Source organism: Calonectris borealis, unplaced genomic scaffold, assembly GCF_964195595.1.
Source record: "Calonectris borealis unplaced genomic scaffold, bCalBor7.hap1.2 HAP1_SCAFFOLD_311, whole genome shotgun sequence".
Taxonomy (NCBI): domain Eukaryota; kingdom Metazoa; phylum Chordata; class Aves; order Procellariiformes; family Procellariidae; genus Calonectris; species Calonectris borealis.
Genome location: NW_027441694.1, coordinates 1 through 16,140, shown reverse-complemented (window position 1 = coordinate 16,140; position 16,140 = coordinate 1). Strand labels below are relative to the sequence as shown.

Below are 16,140 nucleotides of genomic sequence, written 5' to 3'. Positions count from 1 at the left end.
TGGAGGTGACCCCCCCACCCCCACCCCCACCCCCACCCCCACCCTTGGAAGGACGGGAGCCCCCGGGCTGAGCTTTGGGGGGGGGAGGGGAGCAGAGGGTTTTACACGGCCGGGTCTAGAGCGGCTCTCGGGGGGGCGGGGGGGGGGTCGGGGGGGGGTTCAGGGTCATCGGGGGGCGGGGCGGGGCTCCCCTCTTTGCCCTGGAAGAAGCCGGGAAGGGTGAGGATGAGGAGGCTCCCGGCCAGGAGGAAGGCACCGGCGGCGAGGAAGGAGACGGTGTAGTTCCCGGTCACGTCCCGTAGCCAACCTTAAAATATGGCGGCGTTGGGGCACCCGGAACCCCAAAACCCCCTCTAGGAACCCCAACCCCCCCCTAGAACCCCAAAACCCCCCCTAGGAACCCCAACCCCCCCCCCAGGAACCCCCAAACCCCCCCTAGGAACCCCAAAACCCCCCCTAGGAACCCCCAACCCCCCCCAGGAACCCCAAAACCCCCCTAGGAACCCCAAAACCTCCCTAGGAACCCCCAACCCCCCCCTAGGAACCCCAAACCCCCCCTAGGAACCCCCAAACCCCCCCCAGGAACCCCAAAACCCCCCTAGGAACCCCAAAACCTCCCTAGGAACCCCCAACCCCCCCCAGGAACCCCAAAACCCCCCTAGGAACCCCAAAACCACCTGGAGGAGCCAAAGGGTTGGAGAAGGAACGTGTGGGTTGGGGCACCTGGAACCCCACCTAGAACCCCCCTAAGAACCTACGTGGACACTATTGGGGGGACCCAAAGGTTGGGGGGACCCAAGGGTTGGGGGGGAGCGGGAGGATTGTGGGTCGGGGTACCCAGAAGATGTCTGGGTTCCAGAGTGAACCCCAATCTTCTTGGGGTACCGCGAACCTCCAGTATGGTTGAGGTCACCCAATGCCACCGTGGGCTCTTGGGGCCATTTTTGGTCTAAGATGGTGGGAAAAGAGGGCCAGGTGCCCCCCACGACCGGTTCTAGGTCACCCAACCCCACCCTCGCCCACCCAAAGAGCCACGGTGATGGGAAACCCATCCCCCACCCAAGCCCTGGGTGCCCCCCATGACCGGTTCTAGGTCACCCAACCCCACCATGAGCCATCGCCCACCCGAAGAGCCACGGTGATGGGAACCCCGTCCCCCACCCAAGCCCTGGGTGCCCCCCACGACCGGTTCTAGGTCACCCAACCCCACCATGAGCCATCGATCACCCATTGGGCCATGAGAATGGGAACCACGTCCCCCACCCAAGCCCTGGGTGCCCCCCACGACCGATTCTAGGTCACCCAACCCTCCCAGCCCCCGCCCAGCACCCCGTTAGGTCACCTCCGTACCGGCAAAAGGTGCCCCCAACAGCGACCCAAAGCTCTCAAACATCTGCATGAGGCCGATGGCGTGGATCAACCTCCCAGTCCCGACCACTTCAGCCACCCCGGCAAACTGGAGAGGCACGAGAGCTCCGGCGCAAAACCCGTAGGTCAAAGCCAAGGTCAGGAGCCCCTCAAATGAGGTCCCCAAAGGTAAAACCAACGCCGTCAACCCCGTCAACGCCACCCAAACGAAGAGATGACGAAGAAGGGGCGTAGCCGGTCGGGCGGCCAACCAACCGGCGACAACCCGACCTCCTCCGTCGACCCCCGCCATGGCCGCCATCACCAAAGCGACGCGGCGTTGGTCGCACCCCACTTCGTGGGCGCGAGCTGCCCCGTGGACGAAGGGGACGTAGTAACCGACGTCCACCAAGACGAAAGCCAAGGCGTAACGGAGGAAGGGACCATGGCGGAGAAGCCCAACCAATCCCGGTTGATCCTGCGGTGGCCCCGGTGACTCGTTGGGGATGGGTAAAGGACGGAGAAGAGCACCGGCGGCCACCAAATTGAAGGTGATGGCGGCCAGGAGGAGGAGGGCCCCCCGCCAACCGTAGGTGTCCAGTAATAGTGGGATCAGTGGTCCCAGGGCCAATCCCGAGACGCTGGCACCCGATACCACCAAGCCGGTAGCCAATGATCGGCGAGTTGGGAAGTAACGACCCACGGTCCCCAGGGAGGGGGTGAAGACCAATGCCCAGCCCAGGCCTGCGGGAAGAGGCGGGGCAACCCGTGGGTACGACCGGCCAATGGGGTGGGGTGGGGTGGGGTAGGGCACCCAATGGTGTTGGGTTGTCTAAGGTTGCCCAGGGGTTTGGGGTGTTCTAGGTCATCTGACAGCAGAGGGTGCTGGAGGTCAGCCAATGGGATGGGGTGCTTGAGGTCGCCCAATGGGATGGGGTGTTCTAGGTCGCCCAATGGGATGGGGCTGTCTGAGGTCACCCAATGGGATGGGGTGCTCGAGGTTGCCCAATGGGATGGGGCTGTCTGAGGTCAGCCAATGGGATGGGGTGTTCTAGGTCGTCCAATGGGATGGGGGTGCTCGAGGTCGCCCAATGGGATGGGGTGCTCTAGATCACCCAATGGGATGGGGTGCTCAAGGTCGCCCAATGGGATGGGGCTGTCTGAGGTCACCCAATGGGATGGGGTGCTCTAGATCACCCAATGGGATGGGGTGCTCAAGGTCGCCCAATGGGATGGGGTGTTCTAGGTCACCCAATGGGATGGGGCTGTCTGAGGTCACCCAATAGGCTGGGGTGCTCCAGGTCACCCGATGGACTTGGGCTGTCAAAGGTCACCCAATGACTGCGATGTTCTGGGTCACCCATTGGCCCAGAGAGGTCCAGGCCACCCAATGCTGCAGGATGTTCTAGGTGACCCCACCCCTCCCCACCCAATGACCAACCACGTTCTAGGTGACCCCACCCCATCCCCACCCAATGACCAACCACGTTCTAGGTGACCCCACCCCATCTCCACCCAATGACCAACCACGTTCTAGGTGACCCCACCCCATCTCCACCCAATGACCAACCACGTTCTAGGTGACCCCACCCCATCTCCACCCAATGACCAACCACGTTCTAGGTGACCCCACCCCATCTCCACCCGATGACCAACCACGCTCTAGGTGACCCCACCCCATCTCCACCCAAGGACCAACCACGTTCTAGGTGACCCCACCCCATCTCCACCCAATGACCAACCACGTTCTAGGTGGCCCCACCCCCCGTTTCCCAGCAGCCCCTGCTCCCTACCAGCCAATAAGCCCACGCTGAGGTAGAGGTGGGTCAGGTGGGTGGCGAAGGCCCCCAGGAAGAGCCCCAGGCCCGAGAGGACCCCCCCAATCATGGCCACCGGGCGGGCACCGAAGCGGGTGCTCAGGGCGCTGCCCAGGGGCCCTGTAACGAAGGGGGCGGGGCCCCCAGGGCTGCTTACTGGGAGGACTGGGAGCTGGGAGGGATCCCAGTGCTGCCCAGTGCCCCTTACTGGTGGGATTGGGAGCCCAGAGGGATGGATAGGGGCAATCCCAGTGCTCCCAGTGCCTCCCAGTAGCCCCCAACCGCTCTTAGTGGTGTGATTAGGACCTCAGGGGGTGGGTGAGGGGGATACCAGCATCTCCCAGTGCCTCCCAGTAGCCCCCAACCCCCCTTAGTGGTGTGATTAGGACCTCAGGGAGTGGGTGAGGGGGATACCAGCATCTCCCAGTGCCTCCCAGTAGCCCCCAACCGCTCTTAGTGGTGTGATTAGGACCTCAGGGGGTGGGCGAGGGGGATACGAGCATCTCCCAGTGCCTCCCAGTAGCCCCCAACCGCTCTTAGTGGTGTGATTAGGACCTCAAGGGGTGGATGAGGGCGATCCCAGCATCTCCCAGTGCCTCCCAGTAGCCCCCAACCGCCCTTAGTGGTGTGATTAGGACCTCAGGGGGTGGGTGAGGGGGATACCAGCATCTCCCAGTGCCTCCCAGTAGCCCCCAACAGCCCTTAGTGGTGTGATTAGGACCTCAGGGAGTGGGTGAGGGGGATCCCAGCATCTCCCAGTGCCTCCCAGTAGCCCCCAACCGCCCTTAGTGGTGTGATTAGGACCTCAGGGGGTGGGCGAGGGGGATACCAGCATCTCCCAGTGCCTCCCAGTAGCCCCCAACCGCTCTTAGTGGTGTGATTAGGACCTCAGGGAGTGGGTGAGGGGGATCCCAGCATCTCCCAGTGCCTCCCAGTAGCCCCCAACCGCCCTTAGTGGTGTGATTAGGACCTCAGGGGGTGGGTGAGGGGGATACCAGCATCTCCCAGTGCCTCCCAGTAGCCCCCAACCGCCCTTAGTGGTGTGATTAGGACCTCAGGGGGGGGTGAGGGGGATACCAGCATCTCCCAGTGCCTCCCAGTAGCCCCCAACCGCTCTTAGTGGTGTGATTAGGACCTCAGGGGGTGGGTGAGGGGGATCCCAGCATCTCCCAGTGCCTCCCAGTAGCCCCCAACCGCCCTTAGTGGTGTGATTAGGACCTCAGGGGGTGGGTGAGGGGGATACCAGCATCTTCCAGTGCCTCCCAGTAGCCCCCAACCGCTCTTAGTGGTGTGATTAGGACCTCAGGGGGTGGGTGAGGGGGATACCAGCATCTCCCAGTGCCTCCCAGTAGCCCCCAACCGCCCTTAGTGGTGTGATTAGGACCTCAGGGGGTGGGTGAGGGGGATACCAGCATCTCCCAGTGCCTCTTACTGGTGGGATGGGGACCCCAGAGGGATGGAGAGAGGGATGCCAGTGCTGCCCAGTGCCCCTTACTGGTGGGATTGGGAGCCCAGAGGGATGGATAGGGACAATTCCAGTGCTCCCAGTGCCTCCCAGTACCCCTTAGTGTTGTGATTGGGACCCCAGAGGGATGGAGAGGGACAATCGCAGTCCTCCCAGTGCCTCCCAGTGCCCTCCAGTGCCTCTTACTGGTGCCATTGGGACCCCAGAGGTTTGGATAGGGGCCCTCCCAGCGCTCCCAGTGCCCCATACTGGTGCGACTGGGACCCCAGAGGTGTGGATAGGGGCCCTTCACTGCTCCCAGTGCCTCCCAGTGCCCCCCGGTGCCCTCCAGTGCCCCTTACTGGTGTGATTGGGACCCCAGAGGGATGAAGATGGGTAACCCCAGTGCTCCCAGTGCCTCCCAGTGCCTCCCAGTGCCCATTATTGGTGCGATTGGGACCCCAGAGGGATGGATAAAGGCCCTCCCAGTGCTCCCAGTGCCCCCCAATGCCCTTACTGGTGTGATTGGGACCCCAAAGAGATGAAAATGGGTAATCCCAGTGCTCCCAGTGCCTCCTAGTGCCCATTATTGGTGCGGTTGGGACCCCAGAGGGATGGATAAGGGCCCTCCCAGTGCTCCCAGTGCCTCCCAGTTCCCCCCAGTGCCCTCCAGTGCCTCTTACTGGTGCCATTAGGACCCCAGAGGTGTGGATAGGGGCCCTCCCAGTGCTCCCAGTGCCTCCCAGTGCCCCCCAGTGCCGTCCAGTGCCTCTTTCTGGTGCCATTGGGACCCCAGAGGTGCGGATAGGGGCCCTCCCAGCGCTCCCAGTGCCCCATACTGGTGCGATTGGGACCCCAGAGGTGTGGATAAGGGCCCTCCCAGTGTTCCCAGTGCCTCCCAGTGCCCCCCAGTGCCTCTTACTGGTGCCATTGGAACCCCAAGGGTGTGGATAGAGGCCCTCCCAGCGCTCCCAGTGCCCCATACTGGTGCGATTGGGACCCCGGATGGGTGGATAGAGGCCCTTCCAGTGCTCCCAGTGCCCCCCAGTGCCCCTTAGTGGTGCGATTGGGACCCCAGAGAGATGAAGAGGAATAATCCCAGTGCTCCCAGTGCCTCCCAGTGCTCCCAGTGCCCCCCAGTGCCCCTTAGTGGTGTGATTGCGACCCCAGAGAGATGAAGAGGAGTAAACCCAGTGCTCCCAGTGCCTCCCAGTGCTCTCCAGTGCCTCTTTCTGGTATGATTGGGACCCCAGTGGTGCGGATAGGGGCCCTCCCAGCGCTCCCAGTGCCTCCCAGTGCTCCCAGTGCCCCCCAGTGCCCCATACTGGTGCGACTGGGACCCCAGAGCGATGGATAAGGGCCCTCCCAGTGCTCCCAGTGCCTCCCAGTGCCCCCCAGTGCCTCTTACTGGTGCCATTGGGACCCCAGTGGTGCGGATAGGGGCCCTCCCAGCGCTCCCAGTGCCCCATACTGGTACGATTGGGACCCCAGAGGTGTGGATAGGGGCCCTCCCAGTGCTCCCAGTGCCTCCCAGTGCCCCCCAGTGCCTCTTTCTGATATGATTGGGACCCCAGAGGTGCGGATAGGGGCCCTCCCAGCGCTCCCAGTGCCTCCCAGTGCCCCCCAGTTCCTCTTACTGGTGCCATTGGGACCCCAGAGGTGCGGATAGGGGCCCTCCCAGCGCTCCCAGTGCCCCATACTGGTGCAACTGGGACCCCAGAGCGATGGATAAGGGCCCTCCCAGTGCTCCCAGTGCCTCCCAGTGCCCCTTACTGGTGTGATTGGGACCCCAGAGGTGTGGATAGGGGCCCTCCCAGTGCTCCCAGTGCCTCCCAGTGCCCCCCAGTGCCTCTTTCTGATATGATTGGGACCCCAGAGGTGCGGATAGAGGCCCTCCCAGCGCTCCCAGTGCCCCATACTGGTGCGATTGGGACCCCAGAGCGATGGATAAGGGCCCTCCCAGTGCTCCCAGTGCCTCCCAGTGCCCCCCAGTGCCTCTTACTGGTGCCATTGGGACCCCAGTGGTGCGGATAGGGGCCCTCCCAGCGCTCCCAGTGCCCCATACTGGTACGATTGGCACCCCAGAGGTGCGGATAGGGGCCCTCCCAGTGCTCCCAGTGCCCCCCAGTGCCTTTTTCTGATATGATTGGGACCCCAGAGGTGCGGATAGGGGCCCTCCCAGCGCTCCCAGTGCCTCCCAGTGCCCCCCAGTTCCTCTTACTGGTGCCATTGGGACCCCAGTGGTGCGGATAGGGGCCCTCCCAGCGCTCCCAGTGCCCCATACTGGTGCGACTGGGACCCCAGAGCGATGGATAAGGGCCCTCCCAGTGCTCCCAGTGCCTCCCAGTGCCCTTTACTGGTGTGATTGGGACCCCAGAGGGATGGATAAGGGCCCTCCCAGTGCTCCCAGTGCCTCCCAGTGCCCCCCAGTGCCTCTTTCTGATATGATTGGGACCCTAGAGGTGCGGATAGGGGCCCTCCCAGCGCTCCCAGTGCCCCATACTGGTGCGATTGGGACCCCAGAGAGATGAAGAGGAATAATCCCAGTGCCTCCCAGTGCCCCCCCCCAGTTTGCGCTCACCCCCCAGCTGGAGGGCGGCCAGGGGGGCGGAGCCCACCCAAGCCACCGCCCCCGCCCGGGCCCCGAAGGCGCCCCCTAGCGGCCGCAGGCAGAGCCCCATGGCCCGCACCCCCCCGGACACCAGCGCTGCCTGCAGGAAGGCGCCCCCCAACACCCCCCACCCCCCCGGGGGGTGCCGGGGGCACCCAGGCGGCCGGGGGGACCCAGGAGTCTGGGGGGACCCAGGAGTCTGGGGGATACAGGGGTTGGGGGGGGTCACGGGGGGTCGGGGGGTCACAGGGAGTGGGGGGGACCCAGGAGTTGGGGGGTCACGGGGGTTTGGGGGGGTCACAGGGGGTCAGGGGGGACCCAGGAGTCTGGGGGATACAGGGGTGGGGGGGTCACAGGGGTTTGGGGGGGTCACAGGGGGTGCCGGGGGCACCCAGGCGGCCGGGGGGGACCCAGGAGTCTGGGGGGACCCAGGAGTCTGGGGGATACAGGGGTTGGGGGGGGTCACGGGGGGTCGGGGGGTCACAGGGAGTGGGGGGGACCCAGGGGTTGGGGGGTCACGGGGGTTTGGGGGGGTCACAGGGCGTCGGGGGGGACCCAGGAGTTGGGGGGTCACAGGGGTTTGGGGGGTCACAGGGGGTGCCGGGGGCACCCAGGCGGCCGGGGGGGACCCAGGAGTCTGGGGGGACCCAGGAGTCTGGGGGATACAGGGGTTGGGGGGGGTCACGGGGGGTCGGGGGGTCACAGGGAGTGGGGGGGACCCAGGAGTTGGGGGGTCACGGGGGTTTGGGGGGGTCACAGGGGGTCAGGGGGGACCCAGGAGTCTGGGGGATACAAGGATGGGGGGGGTCACTGGGGGTCGGGGGGGTCACAGGGAGTCGGGGGGACCCAGGAGTTGGGGGGTCACGGGGGTTTGGGGGGGTCACAGGGGGTCAGCGGGGGACCTAGGAGTTGGGGGGACCCAGGAGTTGGGGGGAACACAGGGAGTCAGGGGGGACCCCGGCATTGGGGGGGTCACAGCGGGGACCCAGGCGTGGGTCCCCAGGATTTTGGGGGACCCAGGAGTTCTGGGGGGTCCCAGGGGGTCCCAGGCGTCCGGAGGTCCAGGGGGTCCCAGGGGGTCTCGTGCTCAGGGGGGACCCCTGCGTCCGGGGGGGGGGGGACACCAGGAGCCTGTAAAAAAGGGACCCAGGGGTTCGGGGGGGGCACCCAGGGGTCCGGGGGGGGCACCCAGGTATCGGGGGGGGCCCCCAGACATTCGGGGGGGCACCCAGGTGTTAAGGGGGGGCACCCAGGCGTCTGGGGGGGGGCATCCAGGGGTCCGGGGGGGGCACCCAGGCATTCGGGGGGCACCCAGGGGTCCGGGGGGGGCACCCAGGCATTCGGGGGGGCACCCAGGCATTCGGGGGGGGCACCCAGGGGTCCGGGGGGGGCACCCAGGGGTCCGGGGGGGGGCACCCAGGCATTTGGGGGGGCACCCAGGCATTCGGGGGGGGCACCCAGGGGTCCGGGGAGGGGCACCCAGGCATTTGGGGGTCACCCAGGGGTCCGGGGGGGGCACCCAGGCATTCGGGGGGGGCACCCAGGGGTCCGGGGGGGGGCACCCAGGGGTCCGGTCCCGCTCCCTACCGAGTTCAGCGCCGGGGCAGCCTCGGGGGAAGGGGGGCGGGGGGGGGGGGGGCGAAGTCCCTTTGGGGGGGGGGTGGGGGAGGTCACCTGGGTCCCTTGGGTGGGGGGTGGGGGGTCTTGGGTCCTGTCTTAAAGCCCCTGTTAATGATCCACCCCCCCCCCCCCCCGTGCAAAGGGCACCCAGGCGGGGGGAGGGGCTCCCTTTTGGGGAGGGGCGGGGTGAGTATGGGCAGGAGACCCCGCCCCCTTTGCCCTCACCTAAGATGGCGGCGCGGCGTCAACTCCCTCCCCCCTCCCCTCCCCTCCCCGCCCCGCCCCGCCCCGCCCCGCGCGCGGTGCACGCCGGGACGGGGGATTCCCCAGCGCGTGCAGCGGCGGTGGCGGGAGCTGGACGGAGGTAGCGGGGGGTCCCCTATTGGGGGGGGGGGTCCCCTATTGGGGGGGGGTCCCCTATTGGGGGGGGGTCCCCTATGGGGAGGGGGGGGTCACCCCCAAACCTGGGTCCCCTATTGGGTGGGGGGAGGGGGCTCCCGGATGCCTGGGTCCCCTTTTGGGGGGGGCTCCCGGGCATTTGGGACCCTCGGAGGGGGGGGGGGGGCTGGCAAGGGGGGGGCTGGGGGGGGTCCCGCACCCCTGGGCCCCCTTTTTTTTTTTGGGGGGGGGGTGTCTTTTCTGAACGCCTGGGTCCCCTTTTTGGGGTCCGCCGGATGCCTGGGTCCCCAGTTTGGGGAGGGGGGGGGGCTCCCGGGCGCCTGGGTCCCCTTTTGGGGGCGGGGGGGGGGCTCCTGGGGCTCCCCCCCCCCCCCCCAAACCGGCCCGAACCGGCCGGATCGGCCCCTTCCCCCCCCCGCCCCCCCCCCCCCCCCGCGCGGGGTGGGGTTTGCCCGATTCGGGCGGGTTTTGCCTCATATTGCTTCCCCCGGGGGGGGCGGGCGTCGCGGGAGGGGGAGGGGCTTCACAGAGGGGGAGGGTGTGGGGAGGCTCCGCCCCCTGCACAGACCCTGCAGGGACCCAGGGGTCCGGGTGACCCCCCCCCCCCCAAAAGGGGACCCAGGGGTCCGAGTGCCCCCCCCAAAGGGGACTCAGGACCCGGGAGACCCCCCCCAAAAAGGACTCAGGCATCTGGGTGCCCCCCAAAGGGGACCCAGGGCCCGGGTGACCCCCCCAAAGGGGACCTGGAGCCCATGTGACCCCCCCAAAAGGGACCCTGAGCCTGGGTGACCCCCCGCAAAGGGGACCCAGGACCCAGGAGACCCCCCCAAAGGGGACCCAGGGGTCCGGGTCCCCCCCCCAAAGGGGACCCAGGGGTCCAGGTGCCCCCCCCAAAAAGGACTCAGGCATCTGGGTGCCCCCCCAAAGGGGACCCAGGGCCCATGTGACCCCCCCAAAGGGGACCCAGGACCAGGGAGACCCCCCCAAAGGGGACCTGGAGCCCATGTGACCCCCCCAAAAGGGGACCCAGGACCCAGGTGACCCCCCCAAAGGGGACCCAGGACCCAGGTGACCCCCCCCAAAAGGAGACCCAGGACCAGGGAGACCCCCCAAAGGGGACCTGGAGCCCATGTGACCCCCCCAAAAGGGACCCTGAGCCTGGGTGACCCCCGCAAAGGGGACCCAGGACCTGGGAGACCCCCCCCAAAGGGGACCCAGGGGTCCAGGTGCCCCCCCCAAAAAGGACTCAGGCATCTGGGTGCCCCCCCAAAGGGGACCCAGGGCCTGGGTGACCCCCCCAAAGGGGACCCAGAGCCCGGGTGCCCCCCCCCAAAGGGGACCCAGAGCCCGGGTGCCCCCCCCCAAAGGGGACCCAGGACCCGGGTGCCCCCCCCAAAGGGGACCCAGAGCCCGGGTGCCCCCCCCCAAAGGGGACCCAGGAATCGGGGTGCTCTAACTCCTTGTTCTCTCCCCCCCCCCCCAAAGGGGACCCAGGTGTCCGGGCAGCCCCTCCCCCCCCCGAGGGGACCCCCCCCCCTCTGTCCCCCCCCCCCCCCCCCCCCAACGAGATGGCGGAGGAGCTGGAGCTGGGGGGCGAGGTCTTCCTCAACCTCTGGAACATGTGAGTGGGGGGGCACGGGGGGGTGGGGGGTGGGGGTCTCACCCTGGTGACCTTTGACCTCTGACCTTGACCCCCACCCACCCCCCCAGGCTCCCTGATAACATCCACTCGCTCCCTGAGGAACCCCCGGAATGGGTGAGTGCTGGGGGCACCCAGGTTCTGGGAGACCCCCCCCCCCCCCAAAAAAGGGGACCCAGGTTCTGGGAGACACCCCCCCCCCAAAAAGGGGACCCAGGTTCTGGGAGACCCCCCCCCCCCAAAAAAAGGGGACCCAGGTTCTGGGAGACCCCATCCCCCTCCCAAAAAGGGGACCCAGGTTCTGGGAGACCCCCCGCCCGAAAAGGGGACCCAGGTTCTGGGAGACCCCACCCCCATCCCAAAAAAGGGGACCCAGGTTCTGGGAGACCCCCCCCCAAAAAGGGGACCCAGGTTCTGGGAGACCCCACCCCCCTCCCAAAAAAAGGGGACCCAGGTTCTGGGAGACCCCCCCCACCCCAAAAAAGGGGACCCAGGTTCTGGGAGACCCCACCCCCCTCCCAAAAAGGGGACCCAGGTTCTGGGAGACCCCCCCCAAAAAGGGGACCCAGGTTCTGGGAGACACCCCCCCCCCAAAAAAGGGGACCCAGGTTCTGGGAGACCCCACCCCACCCCAAAAAGGGGACCCCGGTTCTGGGAGACCCCCCCCACCCCAAAAAAGGGGACCCAGGTTCTGGGAGACCCCATCCCCCTCCCAAAAAGGGGACCCAGGTTCTGGGAGACCCCCCCCCAAAAAGGGCACCCAGGTTCTGGGAGACCCCACCCCCATCCCAAAAAAGGGGACCCAGGTTCTGGGAGACACCCCCCCCCCAAAAAGGGGACCCAGGTTCTGGGAGACCCCCCCCCAAAAAGGGGACCCCAGCATCTGGGAGACCCCACCCCCATCCCAAAAAAGGGGACCCAGGTTCTGGGAGACCCCCCCCACCCCAAAAAAGGGGACCCCAGGTTCTGGGAGACCCCCCCCCAAAAAGGGCACCCAGGTTCTGGGAGACCCCCCCCCCCCCCAAAAAAGGGGACCCAGGTTCTGGGAGACCCCACCCCACCCCAAAAAGGGGACCCCGGTTCTGGGAGACCCCCCCCCACCCCAAAAAAGGGGACCCAGGTTCTGGGAGACCCCACCCCCCTCCCAAAAAAAGGGGACCCAGGTTCTGGGAGACCCCCCCCCCAAAAAGGGGACCCAGGTTCTGGGAGACCCCCCCCCACCCCAAAAAAGGGGACCCAGGTTCTGGGAGACCCCCCCCCAAAAAGGGGACCCAGGTTCTGGGAGACCCCACCCCCCTCCCAAAAAGGGGACCCAGGTTCTGGGAGACCCCCCCCCAAAAAGGGCACCCAGGTTCTGGGAGACCCCACCCCCATCCCAAAAAAGGGGACCCAGGTTCTGGGAGACCCCCCCCCCCCCAAAAAGGGGACCCAGGTTCTGGGAGACCCCACCCCCATCCCAAAAAGGGGACCCAGGTTCTGGGAGACCCCCCCCAAAAAGGGGACCCAGGTGTCCTGAGACCCCCCCCAAAAGGGGACCCCAGCATCTGGGCATCCCCCAAAGAGGACCCAGGTGTCCTGAGACCCCCCCCCCAAAAAGAGGACCCTGGGAGACCCCCCCCAAAGTGGACCCAGGTGTCCTGAGACCCCCCCCCCAAAAGGGGACCCCAGCATCTGCCCCCCCCCCAAAAAATGGAGACCCCAGCATCTGGGCACCCTAACCACCCCCCCCCCCCAGCAGGAGCTGAGCCCCCTGGGGTCACCCCCGGAGCCCCCCGGGGGGGTGCTGGTGCCACCCCCCCCCGCGGAGCCCCCTCCCCTGTTGCCCCCCTCCCCGGTGGTCCCCTCCACCGAGGATTATGGGGGTCACCACGATTTTCGGGTGGGCTTCTTGGAGACCGGGACCGCCAAGTCCGTCACCTGCACCGTGAGTGGGGGGGCCCTGGGGGGGGACCCCAGTGGGTGGGGGGGAGGGGGAGCATGGGGTTGGGGGAGCTGGGGGGGACCCCCGGGGTGGGACCCCAGTGGGTGGGGGGGGGGGGGGAGCATGGGGTTGGGGGACCTGGGGGGGACCCCCGGGGTGGGAGGGGGTATGGGGTTGGGGGGGCTGGGGGGGGACCCCCGGGTGGGAGGGGGTATGGGGTTGGGGGGGCTGGGGGGGACCCTGGGGTGGGACCCCAGTGGGTGGGGGGGGGGGGGAGCATGGGGTTGGGGGGGCTGGGGGGGACCCCCGGGGTGGGAGGGGGTATGGGGTTGGGGGGGCTGGGGGGGACCCTGGGGCTGGGGGGTTTGGGGGGGGGGGCATGGAGGGGGGGGTCTGGGGGGACCCTGGGGGTGGGGGGGCTCAGGGGGTGGGAGGGGGTATGGGGTTGGGGGGGCTGGGGGGGACCCTGGTGCTGGGGGGTTTGGGGGGGGGGCATGGAGGGGGGGGTCTGGGGGACCCTGGGGGTGGGGGGGCTCAGGGGTGGGAGGGGGTATGGGGTTGGGGGGCTGGGGGGGACCCTGGTGCTGAGGGGTTTGGGGGGGGCATGGAGGGGGGGGTTCTGGGGGGACCCTGGGGGTGGGGGGGGCATGGAGTTGGGGGGGCTCAGGGGGTGGGGGGGGGGGATGGGGTTGGGGGGGCTGGGGGGGACCCTGGGGCTGGGGGTGCACCCCGGGGTGGGGGGGACATGGAGTTGGGGGGACCCAGGTATCTGGGGGGTCCTAGGTGAGGGTCCCGTGTGTCTGGGCAGTTCGGGGGGGTCCCAGCTGGGGATCCCAAGTATTTGGGGGTCCTAGACAGGGGTCCCGTGTGTCTGGGCAGTTCGGGGGGGTCCCAGCTGGGGGTCCCAAGGATCTGGGGGGGTCCTAGATGGGGATCCCACGTGTCTGGGCAGTTCGGGGGGGTCCCAGCTGTGAGTCCCAAGTATCTGGGGGGTCCTAGATGGGGGTCCCATGTGTCTGGGCAGTACGGGGGGGTCCCAGCTGGGGGTCCCAGAATCCGGGGGGTCCGAGATGGGGGTCCCAAGCCCTATGGGGGGGGTCCTACATAGGGGACGTGGGTGTTTGGGGGTCTTAGATGGGGATCCCACGTGTCTGGGCAGTTCGGGGGGGTCCCAGCTGGGGGTCCCAAGAATCTGGGGGTCCTAGGTGGGGATCCCACGTGTCTGGGCAGTTCGGGGGGGTCCCATCTCGGGTTCCCAAGGATCTGGGGGGGTCCTAGATGGGGGTCCCATGCACTATGGGGGGGGGTCCTAATTCGGGGCTCGGGTGTTTGGGGGTCCTAGGTGGGGGTCCCACGTGTCTGGGCAGTTCGGGGGGTCCCATCTCGGGGTCCCAAGGATCTGGGGGGGTCCTAGGTGGGGATCCCACGTGTCTGGGCAGTTCGGGGGGGTCCCAGCTGGGGGTCCCAAGAATCTGGGGGTCCTAGATGGGGGTCCCAGGCAGTATGGGGGGGGGTCCTAATTTAGGGACTCGGGTGTTTGGGGGTCCTAGGTGGGGGTCCCGTGTGTCTGGGCAGTTTGGGGGGGTCCCAGCTGGGGGTCCCAAGTATTTGGGGGTCCTAGACAGGGGTCCCGTGTGTCTGGGCAGTTCGGGGGGGTCCCAGCTGGGGGTCCCAAGAATCTGGGGGGGTCCTAGACAGGGGTCCCACGTGTCTGGGCAGTTCGGGGGGGTCCCATCTCGGGGTCCCAAGGATCTGGGGGGGTCCTAGGTGGGGATCCCACGTGTCTGGGCAGTTCGGGGGGGTCCCAGCTGGGGGTCCCAAGAATCTGGGGGTCCTAGATGGGGGTCCCACGTGTCTGGGCAGTTCGGGGGGGTCCCATCTCGGGGTCCCAAGGATCTGGGGGGTCCTAGGTGGGGGTCCCGTGTGTCTGGGCAGTTCGGGGGGGTCCCAGCTGGGGGTCCCAAGGATCTGGGGGGGTCCTAGATGGGGGTCCCACGTGTCTGGGCAGTTCGGGGGGGTCCCAGCTGGGGGTCCCAAGTACCTGGGAGTCCTAGGCAGGGGTCCCACGTGCCTGGGCAGTTCGGGGGGGTCCCATCTCAGGGTCCCAAGGATCTGGGGGGGTCCTAGATGGGGATCCCACGTGTCTGGGCAGTTCGGGGGGTCCCAGCTGGGGGTCCCAAGGATCTGGGGGGTCCTAGGTGGGGGTCCCATGCACTATGGGGGGGGGGGTCCTAATTCAGGGACTCGGGTGTTTGGGGGGCCTAGGTGGGGGTCCCACGTGTCTGGGCAGTTCGGGGGGGTCCCAGCTGGGGGTCCCAGAATCCGGGGGGTCCTAGATGGGGGTCCCAGGCAGTATGGGGGGGGGGTCCTAGATAGGGGACTCGGGTGTTTTGGGGGGGTCCTAGGTGGGGGTCCCATGTGTCTGGGCAGTTCGGGGGGGTCCCAGCTGGGGGTCCCAAGTATCTGGGGGTCCTAGGTGGGGGTCCCACGTGTCTGGGCAGTTTGGGGGGGTCCCATCTCGGGTTCCCAAGAATCTGGGGGGTCCTAGATGGGGGTCCCACGTGTCTGGGCAGTTCGGGGGGGTCCCAGCTGGGGGTCCCAGAATCCGGGGGGTCCTAGATGGGGGTCCCAGGCAGTATGGGGGGGGGTCCTAATTTAGGGACTCGGGTGTTTGGGGGTCCTAGGTGGGGGTCCCGTGTGTCTGGGCAGTTTGGGGGGGTCCCAGCTGGGGGTCCCAAGTATTTGGGGGTCCTAGACAGGGGTCCCGTGTGTCTGGGCAGTTCGGGGGGGTCCCAGCTGGGGGTCCCAAGAATCTGGGGGGGTCCTAGACAGGGGTCCCACGTGTCTGGGCAGTTCGGGGGGGTCCCAGCTGGGGGTCCCAAGGATCTGGGGGGGTCCTAGATGGGGGTCCCACATGTCTGGGCAGTTCAGGGGGGTCCCACCTCGGGGTCCCAAGGATCTGGGGGGGTCCTAGGCGGGGTCCCGTGTGTCTGGGCAGTTCGGGGGGGTCCCATCTCGGGGTCCCAAGTATCTGGGGGGGTCCTAGGTGGGGATCCCACGTGTCTGGGCAGTTCGGGGGGGTCCCAGCTGGGGGTCCCAAGGATCTGGGGGGGTCCTAGGTGGGGGTCCCACATGTCTGGGCAGTTCGGGGGGGTCCCAGCTGGGGGTCCCAAGGATCTGGAGGGGTCCTAGATGGGGGTCCCATGCACTATGGGGGGGGGGTCCTAATTTGGGGACTCGGGTGTTTGGGGGTCCTAGGTGGGGGTCCCACGTGTCTGGGCAGTTCGGGGGGGTCCCAGCTGGGGGTCCCAAGGATCTGGGGGTCCTAGGTGGGGGTCCCAC

At 67.7% G+C, this 16,140-nt stretch overlaps 2 protein-coding genes across 2 annotated transcripts; one reads left to right on the top strand and one right to left on the bottom strand.

Moving 5' to 3' along the window:
* Positions 1–101: 101 nt before the first annotated feature.
* Positions 102–8,183, bottom strand: LOC142077582 (monocarboxylate transporter 13-like). The gene is made up of 5 exons (XM_075139519.1): positions 8,139–8,183; positions 7,190–7,418; positions 3,141–3,284; positions 1,351–2,091; positions 102–307 (listed from the first exon to the last, which is right to left on the bottom strand). Exons 1-5 carry the CDS (start codon positions 8,181–8,183, stop codon positions 102–104), a joined length of 1,365 nt encoding a protein of 454 aa, XP_074995620.1.
* A 973-nt stretch (positions 8,184–9,156) lies between these two features.
* LOC142077581 (cellular tumor antigen p53-like) lies at positions 9,157–12,832 on the top strand (the record flags this gene model as incomplete). The annotated part of the gene is made up of 4 exons (XM_075139518.1): positions 9,157–9,203; positions 10,724–10,859; positions 10,949–10,994; positions 12,616–12,832. Coding segments are annotated over exons 2-4 (316 nt in total), but the record flags the coding sequence as incomplete, so codon positions are not given.
* Positions 12,833–16,140: the final 3,308 nt, after the last annotated feature.

Bases quoted from the DNA above. Each gene is read 5' to 3' on its own strand.
- LOC142077582 (XM_075139519.1), bottom strand. From the start codon at position 8,183: ATGCCGGGGTCCCCCCTGACTCCCTGTGTTCCCCCCAACTCCTGG. The intron at 7,419-8,138 runs GTCCCCCCAACT...TGTATCCCCCAG, and splicing joins GTGTTCCCCCCAACTCCTGG to ACTCCTGGGTCCCCCCAGAC. The intron at 308-1,350 runs GTACGGAGGTGA...CCATATTTTAAG, and splicing joins GTTGGGGGCACCTTTTGCCG to GTTGGCTACGGGACGTGACC.